Consider the following 14,619-nt stretch of genomic DNA (forward strand, 5'->3'; position numbering starts at 1 on the left):
GGGGAATGGTCCTAGAGTCCTGGAATTTTTTGCAGTAGGTAGCCTTTAGCTTGAAGGTGTGCCAGACGGCCATCTAATTTCGCTGTCTAAAAGGCCCCCCTCTCCCCCCACGGATTATTTCCTGAAATGCTGTGTTGAAAGTAAACCGTGCATAATTTTTACATACGACAACCAATTGGTCTCAGATTTTGCATACGCATGCCTTCAGTGGAGCCAAATTAAACTTTAGAAAATGGGGGGGGGGGAAAACACATGTTCTACCCTTCATTGTATTCTAATTAAAGGTCTCAATGAAAGGAACCGTTTTCTACCAAGTACTGCCCTCCATTCTGTCCTGTACGAGGTGGGGGGGGGGGGGGGGACTAGTTTTGCCCTTCATGGTACTCTAATGAAAGGTCTCAACGAAAGGAATTAATTTCTACCAACCTCCTCGATCTCTTATCGTGATCCGGTATATTCCCTTATACCTGAAGAACGGATTGTCGGAAGAGGGTACTCACAAAGGGCGATCGAGACGTCTGCAAGAAATATATCCATTGGTGATCTCAAAACAAAAGCTATTTCGGTTACAAAAAATGCGCTTTATCTGCACAAGAGTTGTGTACAATTTATTTTTGTTTATATTAATATAGCTAGCAGTTTTACTCGAGCAGAAGAGGTTCAACTTACACTTTCCAATCAATACCTACGGAACCGGATCTGTCTTACTCGTTCCATAATTGTTAATGGGCTAAACTTACGGAACATCACAGGGAGATTTTTCGGGTCCGTGAAGTTAGCAGAACATTGTCGGCACAAATTGCAAGACTAGGTGGATTGGTTAGTGCTACGTTTGTGCCGTAGAAAGTTTGCCAGCAAAACACATCCGTTTGGAAATTATTTCGATTTTTAGAGGTTCTACTAATAGGCCAGTCATTGATGATTTTTACTGGGAAATAACACGGAAAGTACAGAAATTTTGTAGGTTTGGGTACGTAGAGCTAAAATTCGTAAAATTCACAATTCGAAACTTGCCGCCTGCCATCTTGCTAAGATGGCCACCAAAAGCCGTTTCCTGCGGATATCTCCAAAACTGTGCTTTTTTGGAGAATTTATGTGGCGAGCAAAATTAACGAGAAGAAAATTTCCTACAAAAAATGTAGTTAGCATATTTTCACTAAAGTTGACCCTTAGGCAGAAAATCAGATATTTTTAATAAACGGTGGTCTATATTTTCTCCAAATAATTTGAAATGCGTTTTTTTAGTTACAAAAACAACGGTTGACCAGTCAACTTCTATCGCCAGTAGAAACTCGCTTACCTGGCTAATAATGTAAAATGCTATTACAGATACTCCACTGTTTTCGTCTAATGTGTCTCACCTCTAATAAGTATAATAGTAAAAGTAGCAACCTAACAACTTTTAGCCGTCACATGTGCTTGTTTTTAATGTTCTGTTTTTCAGTGTGTTTTTCTGTGTTAACTTATTCTATTTTTGGTCACAATATTTGTGCATAATAATAATAATAATAATGTATATTTCATGGAAATGTAAACAATGTACTTACACTCGTCCAAAAAGAAAATAATAGGAAAATACAATAAAAACAAAACATCCAAACTATAGTTATTCAATTCACTGTTGCCCTAGAAACTCTTTTACGCTGTAAAATGCGGATTCTGTTAACATTTTTTTTACATTTAGTTTAAATTGTCGCGGTGATTTTATTACTTTAACATCATCAGATAAATGATTAAAAAGTTTTAAGGCAATAATTTCAGTGCTATTTTGAGATTTTGCCAATCTACAAAATGGTATCTTGAGCGAAAGACTTTTTCTTGTATTATGGCTGTGCACTTTGGAAACTAGTGCATATTGTTCAAATTTGGATTTTACATAACACACACAGTCTAAAATAAACATGCATGGTACAGTTAGAATGCCTAGTGTAGAAAAAATATGCCTACACTCATCACGATAACCAATATTCGCAATAATCCGAATAGCACGTCTTTGTAACTTGAAGGCATATTTTGACTGTGGACAATTTCCCCAAGCAATTATTGCATACGATAATATGCTATGACATAGTGCATAATATGCCTTTAATACAACTAATTGAGAAACACTATTTACTAATCTACGTAATAAAAAAAGATTTCGGTTAAATTTAATAGATATCGACCTAATATGTACATTAAAAGATAATTTGGAGTCTAAATGTACGCCCAGAAACTTCACAGATTCACTATCACTAACATTATGAGTTTTTAGAGTCATAATCAGTTTTTCAGTTTTTGCTGCATTCATTGACAATTCATTTCTTATGCACCACGAATTTACTAATTTAAGATTGGCTTCAGAAGCATGAAGTGCAGTTTCCATATTATGGTCATGTGCCAGTAAAGTGGCGTCATCAGCGTAAAGTACGCAGGTGGTGCCTTTTAGTATTGATAACGGCATATCATTAATATATATATAAGGAAAAGTAAAGGCCCTAGTATGCTACCCTGTGGCACTCCTCTTACCACGGGAATTTTATCCGAGATTGTATTCTGTACACGCACACACTGAGATCTGCCACTAAGATACGATTTCATTAGTGTGATGCTTATTTCATCAAAGTTATATTTAGAGAGCTTTTCCAGTAGTATAGTATGAGAGACACAGTCAAACGCTCGTGACAGGTCAATAAAGGTCGCATGTAAGTATTCATGTTTCTCAAAACATTTTATAGCTTCACTTATTAAATATAAAATAGCGTTTGAGGTGCCTTTTCCTTCTCTAAAACCGAATTGATTTTGATGCAACAGGTTATTTTTTTCCAGAAAACGCATAATCCTTATTTTCATAAGTTTCTCAAATATTTTCGAAAAAACCGGCAATATCGATATCGGACGATAGTTTTTTACGTCATAAATATCTCCGTTTTTATGCAAAGGAACAACTATTGCAATTTTTAAAGCATCAGGAAAGATTCCAGTTTTAAAAGAGTCATTTACCAGTCTTACAAGAGGTAATACGTACAAACTAATATTACGCTTAATTATATTTACACTTATGAAAATATCACGAACTTCTACTGGACATGTTGGATAGAAACTAAATTTATGAGGTACACTATCACTAAAGTTAATACACGAGTCGGTAGGCAATGATTGTTGGTCATACAAAATATTATTAGCTATGTTAGCAAAATAAATATTAAATTCATTGGCCCAAATGTTGTGTTTGTTTGTCTTCTGGAAAGTCTATGTGAGTTAATAATTCCCCACATTCTACCTACAGGGTTTGAAGACGTCCTTATAGCTTCACTATTCGCCTGAACTTTTGCATTAATGATAGCTTTCTTATATTTCGCCGTAATACGACGTTTTAAGTCAAGTAGACCATCAATTTTGTACAAATTGTGTAGCTCACTTATAAGTTTAACGGTGTTGCGTAGGTGTGCTAGGTCCTTATTAAACCATATAATATTTTGATCTTTTTTACGACACTTTTGAAGTTTTTCTGGAAACGCAATTTTAAATGCGTAACAAAAGTTATCAAAAAATATATTAAACTTTTCATTTGTACCTATCTTGTTATTTGATAAATAGTCCCACTTACACTCACTTAACATGAAAAATAAAGAGTTTATACCCTTTGTTGTAATTGGACGGTGTATCGTTACGGAGACACGATTACTATCAATAGCATTGGTGTTATAATTAATAGTGATTATTTGTCCAAGATGATCGGAAAAGTTGGTCGATATTACACGGGCATTAAAATTGTCTATTGAAAAATTTATAAAGATATTGTCAATGCAGTTATTATATCGCGTAGGGCGTGAGATAGTTTGAACAAATCCAAAGGATGAAAATAAACCACACAAACTAACTGTTTTTGAATCATTGGTATTAAAAGGCACATTAAAATCTCCAGCAATAACAGTCTTAGATGCGTTACGTAAAGATGCAAGCGTTTTTTCAATGTTAGCCATAAAGATTTCAAAGTCACCACACGGTGCTCGATAGCAGCATACATTAAGTGTCCGTAAAGATCGTTAGATAACCATGGGATGGGTCCTATAAAGCGGCGTCCACACTTATGCCAACGTTGGCCGTTGGCAAAGCCAATACAATGTGGACGTGGCCGTTGGCATGTGCCGCTGAGCCAACGGTGTGCCAACGAAAATCGCTCTAGTGTCGGTCTCCATCAAAGGAAGCCAATGGGAGCGGTGAGTGGGGACGTGCCAACCGTTGGCTTTACGCGGCACGCGGGGTCAGTTGTGGTCCAGACAGCGCCGTATTCAGTTATGGAGGGGACAAACGCGAAAGTATGTTGCTCTATTTTGAAGGCTTGGACGTCATTTTGACGTATAGAAATGTCCAAGAATACGTCATTTGGAAAGTGAAAATGACGTGACCCTAAAAAAACGTACATATGTCACATGCAAAATGACGTCATTAGAACGTCATGTACTGACGATGGGGCGTCAGTGAATGACGTGATTGGGCCGTTAATTACTAATGTAATTTGATGTGAGGTATAGTTAAACGAATGTGTAACCATCTTCTATTTATTCGTTGCTTGCAAACAATGCTTTAAAAAAAGGTGTTATGCTATAAAAATACAAATACAAGAGCTACACTACTAAATAATAAAGAATAATTAAGCGTCAACTTCTTCATAACTATGAATAATGGGAAATGATACTTTAACTCCTTGTCTGTGAAATGCTCTTCTTAACAGCATCTAAATCATCGATAAATTAGTGTTAAATCCTACCTTTACATGAAGATCTTACCAACGATTAAGCTCTTCACCAATAATGTGGAGAACGCTTGTTTTGTGGACCGCTGACCGTAAAAATTAAATTGTGACGCAACCGAATCAGATATCAGATTTTTTAATATTCTGTTAGTTTTAGATGTGATAGTATCACCACCAAGAGTAGTCAAATACGAACCCTAAAATCCTAATCATAAAAACTGAACTATTTCAACTGACAACTTACCAAAGCAGTATACTTTTCTCCATTATTAATTAAATAAGAATTAAACTCAAGTAATTCCTGTTGAGTTTGAAGTGGTAGGGAGAATGGAATCTCTGGCATACCAAACGATGAGATGTTATTGGTATTTTTATTGTCTTGTTTTGCGATCCAAGACAAAATTTCGTCGTTTTGCTCTTTAACACGAGCCACTAAGGCAATAAGTTTATCTACAACTAAAACGTCCATTAGGAAAATAAATTTTGCAAATTCCACATTCAAACCTGTAACGGTCAATTGCTCCCGAGACTGCTCCGCTGCATTTCGATGATGTAAAGTGCCTTTTGACGTTTGAGGACTTTGGAAATTGTCGGTTTGATTAGTTGGTCGTTGCACCAATCTTGTCGATACCAAGTGTGAATGCCTTGGCGATTTCAATACGGCAGCTTCTATGATATTAAGATTAAATTACAGAAATGTATTAAAAAACGATACCTTTCCGAGATGTGACAGTGGGTCGCTTAATTGGTGGTGGTCTAGGTAAAGACTCTTCCTCCTCCTCGCAGTCTTCTTCTGAAGAACCAAACAACTTTCGGCTAGCTTTCTTACGCTTTTGACGACCAGTGTTTGCTGCCTCATCACACTCACTCTCTAAACTAGAAGTAAATTCCGCTTCCTTTAATTTTTGTCTTGCTTTTAAATTGTCATCTAAAATATCAAAGTTAATGCATGAAAAGCAGAAAACCAAGTTGATCACCAACCTGTCTGGTAAAATATTCTATCTACACTCTACAATGTCCATGAGCTTTCGACGTTTTCGCCGCAACGTAGAGCTTTATCGAATTTCTCCTGCTCTTTATATGCAGGCCAATAAGCTCGTTTCTTTAGTGGCGTCAACCAAGATTTATGGACGGCGCCAATTCGTCCATTTTCGTCTCCAAATTCAACTATAACGTACGCCATAACGTACAATTAAAACCAAAACCTTGAACGGGTACAAAACTAAATATTATATATAATAGAATAAAAATGACCGTACCTTTTTATTTATTACGAACACAACAAACAAACTCGAACACAACTCCGATCACGATGTGAAGGCCACAACACAAATCTTATTTGTGGTGAAGGCTAAAAAACATCGCAACGCGCAGCCGCACGGCGTTCTAAGCACTGTTGTCTTACAAATATACAGCGTTGCCAGTAGAGTAATTTTGGCTTAAGTTTTAAGGATATTTACATCCGTACAAAATGATCTCATAATTCGCAGGGATATTTAGTAATTTAAACTCGTACTTTCAATGCCATAATTGCGCACGTGCCAGTCAAATATCTGAAGCAAAATAGGTTATAGGTGACTTTTAAATGACATCATCTGTACGTCATTTTATGACGTCATATATGCGTCAACATATTGTCGTCAATTTATCGTTCTGATTACGGCATGTGACGTCTTCGAAAAAAAAAGGACGAAAAAATGTCGTCATATTGACGCCGTGCTCTACCTGGGAACGGCATAGTGTGGACGCCGCTTTAGGTTAGTATAGCGGTTATCTGCTAACCTCCCGCTCCCCCAATTTAAAATGAAATAACTAAAATAAAAATACTTCTGACTGCCAACGGTCTAACCCTAAAGCTTTGATTTGAGTCGTGCATGAAACGCAGATTTAAATAATAGATAGGCTAGGTACCTTTTTTATTACGACAATTCAACTCATGTAAACCTCTCGCCAGGAAAGATTGCCGGTCATAGAACACTTGATGCTGGCCTACAATCTATGTTTTTCTAAAGATGTGAGCGACATCCGGGATGGTATCCTGTCAATGTTGAACAAAAAGACTTTTCGCTCAACATTGCCACGACCCTATTCCGGAAGTCGCTCGCATCTTAAGAAAAATGTAGATTGTAAATCGACACAAGGTGTGCTGTGACCGGCAATCTTTCCTGGCGAGAGTTATATAAAAAATCGCATAAGCCGCAGTGCAATTGTCACATTGACAGCGATAAAAGTTACCTGCAACTTTTCCAGCGACAAATGCACTAGTGGTTTTTTCACATTCATTTTCAAACCAATTATCGCATTATCCTTTCCCATATGACTAGTTTGACGTCTGTCAATAATTGATTAATTTGGTGAATTTCTTGTTCGTTAAATTGTCCTGCTGAATGAGGTTTGTATTTAAACCGAGTAAATTTGGGTTGTTGCAATTCAAATCTGTTTCCTTTTAGCAATTGAACCTTTTCTCGTCTAATTGCTAAGCAACAGATTTTTCATTACCTAAACAACCCAAATTTACTTGGTAAAATACAAACCTCTTGTGCAATTATAAGTGATTAATTTTGTTAATTTTAAACATGTGATTTTTATGTTGAATAAATTAATTAATTAGATGTCTCACACTCCACAGTTGAATTACTACCTAGTTATAATTAAATTTCTGCCAATTAACGTGCAAAATGAAGGTAACGAATTATGACGATAAGTGCATCTGCAGAAACACTAAAATTTAAATACTGTCCGCGTTTTTTAGTCGCACAAGCCGTTTCATTTGAAATTTATGGTAAGTGCTAATTAACTATCAAACTTCTTGCTTTTTGATGAGCCAGCAGCCGAATACATCTCCTCACAATTTTTAATACATTTTTCATGCAAATTTCTAAAGCGCTTTAATTGGATTGCCCTTAAAGTGTACGCATTTATGAATTGAATTGTCGAAGAATCGGGAGGCATTTTAACGTAACACAATTATCAAATACAATTTATTCAATATTTATTATGTGTAAGTGCCATGTGCGACGGCACTAAAAGTTAGTTATTTAATGTCGTCTTGACCTACTTTCTTTTGCGTGAATTTGCATACAGCAACCACATTCAGATAATCATACATTATTTATGCATGATTTAATGTAATTAGCCCTAGTCAACACATTTGTACGTATTTGTTTATAGTTTTTTCATATTTTTCTTTATCAATTAACATACTTCTCGAAATGTCAAGTGTCAGTTGCAGAAGCATTTCGTGTATGAATTTGAAGCGATTTGAAGGGTAGTAATTTGTATTTAGGTAAATTATTTCACCAAATTCTTAAATTAATGGATATATCAAAATTGTTACATTCATTTTGTTGATTAGCCTGTGCACATTTTGCCCTCGTGCAAACTTATATTTTTCATAGCGGATGCACCGTAGTTAGAAAACTATTCCAAACGGTGAATTGACATTGCTTGATTGATGGTTGAAATAGTTCCATAAGTTGCAGTCGAGCATTACAATTAATGGATTGGAAAAAAACTTCAAATCTGTATATAAAATTACTAGATTTTGATATCTGAATTGTTTTCCTTATTTTCAGAGCTACCTATACGGGGTGATAAAACTAAGTCGTTGCACCCAAAAACGACAGTTAGTCATTAAAACAAACTACTTTTGTTCGTTTCAATTGCTAATTTGGTGCTCCGGTTCGAAGTTATTGGCGTTCTTTTGTTTTTCGAAAAATCGTTATTTTAAGGACTTTTGAAAAACAACAATTTTTACAACAAAACAATTAAATTTGCAATTATTTTTTATTTTTTCAAATAACAAAATAGCGATCGATCAAAAATTAAAAAAAAATATTTGTCTTAAATATTTTTTTCAATCTATCCTGCGAAAGGGGGGTATTTGGGAAATCGAAATTGAAAAAAAATGGAAAAAATTTTACTTTACATTTCCCGATTCGTATATAGGTGAACTATGTGCAGGTTCATGTTATTGTGATTAATTAATTTAAAAAAATCACTGCAATTCTTGGCCGGACAACTGAAATGGGGCGAATTCTACGAAATTTGTTGTGTATATGGTTGATGAGTTAAGGAATAAAATTGTTAAACAGAGTGTTTTAAAATGTACCTTTTTATCGCGCTACTTTGTGAACGCACCCTTTATAATTCAAAATATTTTTAAAATGTGGAGAATGTTCAAGGCATTAAGTCACTCCGCGCAATCGTTGACTCACCCTGTATACAACAAATTTCGTAGAATTCTCTACATTTTAGTTGTCCGGTCAAGAATTGCGGTGGAGTTTTTTTTTCGAATTTCAAAAATACCAAATTTCGTCGAAAAAAGAATTTATTTTCGCGCTCTCATTTATGGGTGCTTTTGTGGTAGGAATTTTGAAGGAAAATTTGCAAAATCAAAAACGGCATACCCGAAAATGTCACCAGTCATTGTAACTATTATGGTTGCAAATTTAACCACACTGTAGTCAGTGGTATGCGGGGGTATGCCATGCCACCACTTTTTTAAAATGGATGAAACGTACCCTCACTTATTTAGCATCAAGGTCTGTAATCTGTATTTATTTCAGTACATACTTGAATGTTGTAATTAATCAGAAACGGGTTGTAATTATTGACCTTATCATTTCTAATTTAATATTTTATTAAAATTGTGCCTCCTAATTAAATTAATTTTTCGGTAACTGAAAAGTTTCAAATACCTACTGCACGCCAAAAAAAGCGCGAGGAAAAATTTATTTTTAAGTGCGGAGATTCAACTTTCCGAAGCATTTCACAGCAGCACTACAATCTTTTGGTGGGGAAAGCGACCAATTTTAGAATAGTTGCATAAGTTAAAAGTACCTAAGTACAATAGTGTCATTTCTTTTTGCATTAAATTATTTATAAAGGCGAGAACTATTTTATCGCCGGAAATTCATTTAAAATAATTAAGCTCGATCCCTAATTAAATATGTATGATGATAATAAAGGCTGTATAGTTCTTAGTAGGATGTAATGTTTTCCATTAATTTATCCTTGACGCATCTTCAAAATGCTAAGTGGTTCTTAATCCTCTACAACTTCTAATCCTTTGGTGTGAAGAAGTCAACTGGAAGTTACACTACGAAATGCAAATATTTAATTGAGTTGAATTGTTGTTTCAGTTCATTTACCTGTCTCGTAACTGCTGCAATTGTGTACCCATTTTCGGAATCGAGAATCTGTGCGGGTAAATATGCAAAGGCTTATGTAATTTTTTCCAAAGATGACATAAGCCGTACGTGCTGGGCGCACAATCTAGTGTCAGTTATCAGTATCTTTTAAGCATGCGGTCATTGACTGAATATTTATAGAAACTATTGGGCAACGCAAAAATTAGAATAGTTAATGTTTGTTATTCTCGCAACGCCTGCAGCCTGCCAGGTGAATACACATACTTTTAATTCCACTGTGAAAAACTCATCACATTTACATTGAAAAACTCTATTCTTCATTCACAGGAAATCCTTGGGAAATTACAATTCTCAGTTGTCACAATGGAGAATATCGACTTGATTACTTACTTATGGTTTACAAAAGGAAAATCAATAATATAATGACAATTTTATTCAATTCTTATTGCAGAGTGTAAATTGACACCTTCATTAAAATTTTAATTTAAATCGTTTTAATTTAGATTTTCATCAGTTTAATGAACTTGAATTAACATTTTTGTATATGGCTCCTTCTAATTTTGTACTTGTTCGAATAGAAAAATTCTACGTGTTTTGGGTGTTTTCCAGGGGGTTTTCATGTATTTACTGGATAGTTAGAAATTTAAAATAAATATGTATCTACCACTCTCGTATCCAATACATTTCATATTTGTATGTATAAAAAAAGTGTGATATATAATCCATAACAATTAAAAGCTCACCTGATGGATTTATTCTTGTACCGCATGTGCATTGTGCAATACCTACAATTTGACTATTGTATAGATTAAAATGTCTTGATTCATTGCATGGTCACTTATACACATTGCAAGTTATTAGCTTTCAATTTCCAAGGGTTTCAGAATCTCTTTTTTGATTTTTTTAAAACTACATCGCGGTTAGGGATCTACTGTTTTAATCGAGGCACGTTCAAGAATGTTTGGTTTTGGCTTTTTTCAGGGCGTATTTGAGTACATTTCGCAATTATTGGCGTTATTTATTTTTGGATTTCCGCTGTTCAATTTGTGAGAATCATCAAATTGCTGAAAAAGATAATCCAAGATGTTGTATAAACAATGTCGGTTTGGGACGTTGAGGTTCGGATCGAGACAGTTGTAGTGAATGCAAGCTCTATTCTCATTAGAACTCATGTTAACAAATTTCTTGGGATTATTTACGACACAGTGCGGTTTCTCGTATCTCTTTTGTTGATTTATTTTATTATAATTTCTTGTGCTAATGCATGTACGACAGCTCCGACGTGATTTATTAGGTTTTCCACTTGCTTCATAAAAGGTTAAAGGTGATGTCTAGATATAAGGTGGCTTAATTAAAAAAAAAACTATTTGTTTTCATAGAAATGTTTTAGTTTAGATATATAGTTCCGATTAAATTTTGGCGTACGTGAGGAAACACGCGTCCGGTTACGAGTGTTTAATTGATTTGTCTAGTTTCTAAGGACCCCTAATTGGATAAGAATTTTCGACGCTATGAAAAGGAGGGAAGTCCGTTTAAATACCGGAGTACGCGTTTAGAAGAAGCCGTTCGCCAAAATGTCGAGGCCGAGTTGTTGACCGTTAAGAGTCGCATTTTGTCAGTTTCCAGGCCAGGGTGCCGTCTGTTTTAAGAAGCCATTTTGGCAGTTTCGAAGCCACGTCGCCGCTCGGTGTGGAGACGCTTTTTACCAAGTTAGCGATCGAGTTACGTTCATTTTGAAGACGCTTTTTGCCAAGTTCGAGGCCGAGTTGCGGTTCTTTTAAGATGTCGTTTTTCATCTGGTGAGGCCGGTTTGCCGACCGTTGTATAAATGAAACTTTTCGTCACGTTTCGAGGCTAAGTTTGATTTATTTGGAAGTTTTAGAAGAGACGCATATCTACGTTTTAGTATGGCAGAGTTAGTTGCCTTGTTTCATTGAAGGCATTCATCCACATTAAAAGCACAACCATTCGAGTCATCGGTGGCGTATTTTTCGTTCAGCCAAATACTACAATTAACGTTTCAACAACCTGTTTGGGGGAATTGAAGATTTTATTAGGATGTTATAAATCGAACACTGGAAATAATTTTAAGATTTCTTGGTATTTGCTTAATAGGATTTTATACTTAATTTCCTGTCTCATTGTAGAATAAAATTTGTCTATGTAAAATCATGCAGGTCGTGTGTTTATTCCGATCCTTTTAACGACTCAGATAAATGTCTCATGCTCTATTACGTTTAATTTGATTGATTTGCGCCCCAAGTTCATTTAAAGTGTTTTCAAAATTTGGTAACTAACCATTTCGGAGTTTAAGGGAGTTTGATCCTGACTATTGTTTGCTTGAAATCAGGAATTTAATGTCAAATTTGTATTATTTTGTTGTGCCGGGTTGCGGATATGTGCTGAAAAAAATCTGATCAAAGAGCTAGTTCGGTTTGAGGTGTTGTGGATAATTAGCACGAAATTTAAGGATCCCGGGATGGTAATTAATTGTTCATAGTGTCTAGAGTCCCGGTAAAGAATGGTTACCAATTGCGCTCCCGTCAAACATTTGTATATGTATAAGAGATTCGGTCACAATATATCGTATCGTGGTTTGTCTAATGGTAACGATACGCGGTACTCGCCCGGAGAGGTCGCGTTCGTTTCTTGGTTTGGGAAATTTGTTTTCAAAAATGCGTATACCAACTCAGCGGACTTGGACGTTAGGTTATTTGTAGGTTTAAAATTTTCTTCTGAACTTTTTTTTAAAAACAAAAGCAAAAACCAAAATCCTATGACGTGAACGTTGGACGACGGTTTAACGGGGCTCTAGGCACGGCGTTAAATGTTTCCGTCTCAAACATAATATGTAACCGAGCCTGGAAATTACTTTGGACGCGTCCATACTTAATTACTGATAAAGTGAAGCTAGAAGTACGTAATGTTACAATGGTAAATCTAATTACGCGATTTATTTATTTACAATTAATGATTAATGAATTTATAAGAGTTTTTAAATAGGTTGATGTATAACAAACACAGAAAGTTTCAAAAAAATCTTGGAACATTTTTGAAAGCCTAGCAGGCGTATTTTATTTCAAGGAAAGCATGCATCGAATCCGCTTTTATTCCATATAACCGGGAACTAATATATTCACTTGATGGCGCCCCGATGTCTGGGATGCCATTTTATAGCACCTATACTATTGTTTAATACCAGTGTGTGGACTTCCAAAACTGAACGTAATTAAATGAAGAGTACCTAGAATAGTGGAAATAATTATCATGCATCATCGTAAACGTCTCGTAGTCAAATGGAACAAAAAAGCAAAATTCCGTTAATACCGTGTAAGTACTTCTACGTCAGGTCAGTTTCTCGCAGTAAGGTGTTATCTGTTGTAAATGTGAAATGAGAAAAGCAAACAAATACAAAGTCTAAGACATTCCCACTTGAGATCACTAAAACACCACATAATTTCTAATTACAGGCAATCTTCGTTTTGCTACACAAGTCGATTACAGTCATTGTGAGTAGCAGTAAGGGATTATCCCCACAAGTTGGTCTTACATGTGTAAAAGCAAAAGGGGTTGCTGATCTCGCGCCACCGTTTGTGATCTAAATTAAAGTCTTTCTAAATGAAGTTTTTCAGCTATAAAAGCGAATCTAACGAGATGGCACATCGTGAAACCGCCGGAAACCAGAACTGGGAGTCGTAATTAAAGCAAAGTTGAGAATCGTGCGCATTTGCATAGGAGTTGAGTTTAAACAGTATGCTTTCTAAGAAAGACGTGATGGAACATTTTTATGGGTTATTCCTTGTTGTTAATGAGATGACCCCCTTATACCGACTCCCGTCTTACCTCATCCTAAATTAACGGACTTTGCAGAAGGGTTTTATGGTGTCGTCTTAGATTTATTATCTTATATTTTAAGCCTTTATGCGAGGAACGCTTTATGTTTCTGAACAGAAGGGATGCTTTAGGAATAATAATTTTTCTCATTGCAATGTTAATTGTAACTGGAACAGTTGGGCCATTGCCTTATAATGTAATGAGTTCAATAATTTAAGCCGTTAAAGGGGTTCGAATATGTACTTTTAGTTGAGTGAACTTCCACGAAAGTGCTGAATATCGGCTTTCATGATTATTATAAACTCATAAAATACATTACGCGTTAACAGTTTAGATTTTCGCTTTATCACAAATGGTAACAATTACTAATTTACCTAACTAATATTTTTTATTGCAACAGACCTTACATCAGCAAAGCTTTAAAATGTAACAAAATTTGTTAGTAAAGATTGGGCGAAAGCTGTTGAGATGATGAGGTTCGTACTCCGCGACTGCTGTGATAGTGGTATAGTGCGGTTACGATAGGTGGATCCGGACACTTCGGCGCCGCCAACTCGGGCTCGTCGACTCGGTACGAGAACAACTCGGCGCGAGGGCAACTCGGCAGGGAGGCAGTCAAACTACGCGAACAAGTATTTTATTAAAGGCACCAATCTGACCAATCATGTAATATCTAAGGAATATTATCTGTTATATACATGGTGAAACTACGAACGCGATACGTTGTGTAAGAACATAGCGTGGGCAGGAAGACGACCTTATGAAAAAAAATTTTTGACATGACCTGTAAGTAGTTTTTGTAAGAAATCGTGCGGGTTTTCTGAATTTTGTTTAATTCGCTATCAATTACATTATCGCTTGTCAAGTCATAAAACTGAAACTATTTTAGCTACC

The 14,619-nt window shown here is 35.6% G+C and overlaps 1 protein-coding gene across 1 annotated transcript; it reads right to left on the bottom strand.

Moving 5' to 3' along the window:
• Window positions 1–4,536: 4,536 nt before the first annotated feature.
• Window positions 4,537–6,476, bottom strand: LOC116163986. Its single transcript, XM_031478113.1, has 6 exons — window positions 6,464–6,476; window positions 5,454–5,666; window positions 5,243–5,407; window positions 4,983–5,194; window positions 4,773–4,935; window positions 4,537–4,720 (listed from the first exon to the last, which is right to left on the bottom strand). The coding sequence occupies exons 1-6, from the start codon at window positions 6,474–6,476 to the stop codon at window positions 4,683–4,685; spliced, it is 804 nt and encodes a 267-aa protein (XP_031333973.1). The 3' UTR covers window positions 4,537–4,682.
• Between the last annotated feature and the right edge of the window lie 8,143 nt (window positions 6,477–14,619).

This window comes from Photinus pyralis, unplaced genomic scaffold (assembly GCF_008802855.1).
Source record: "Photinus pyralis isolate 1611_PpyrPB1 unplaced genomic scaffold, Ppyr1.3 Ppyr1.4_LG2, whole genome shotgun sequence".
Taxonomy (NCBI): domain Eukaryota; kingdom Metazoa; phylum Arthropoda; class Insecta; order Coleoptera; family Lampyridae; genus Photinus; species Photinus pyralis.

What these genes read in the sequence shown, in the direction of transcription:
- LOC116163986 (XM_031478113.1), bottom strand. An exon ending in GAGAAAAGTATACTGCTTTG is followed by an intron (nt 4,936 to 4,982) that starts GTAAGTTGTCAG and finishes TTAGGATTTTAG; the next exon opens with GGTTCGTATTTGACTACTCT. An exon ending in GGTGAAGAGCTTAATCGTTG is followed by an intron (nt 4,721 to 4,772) that starts GTAAGATCTTCA and finishes TCGATGATTTAG; the next exon opens with ATGCTGTTAAGAAGAGCATT.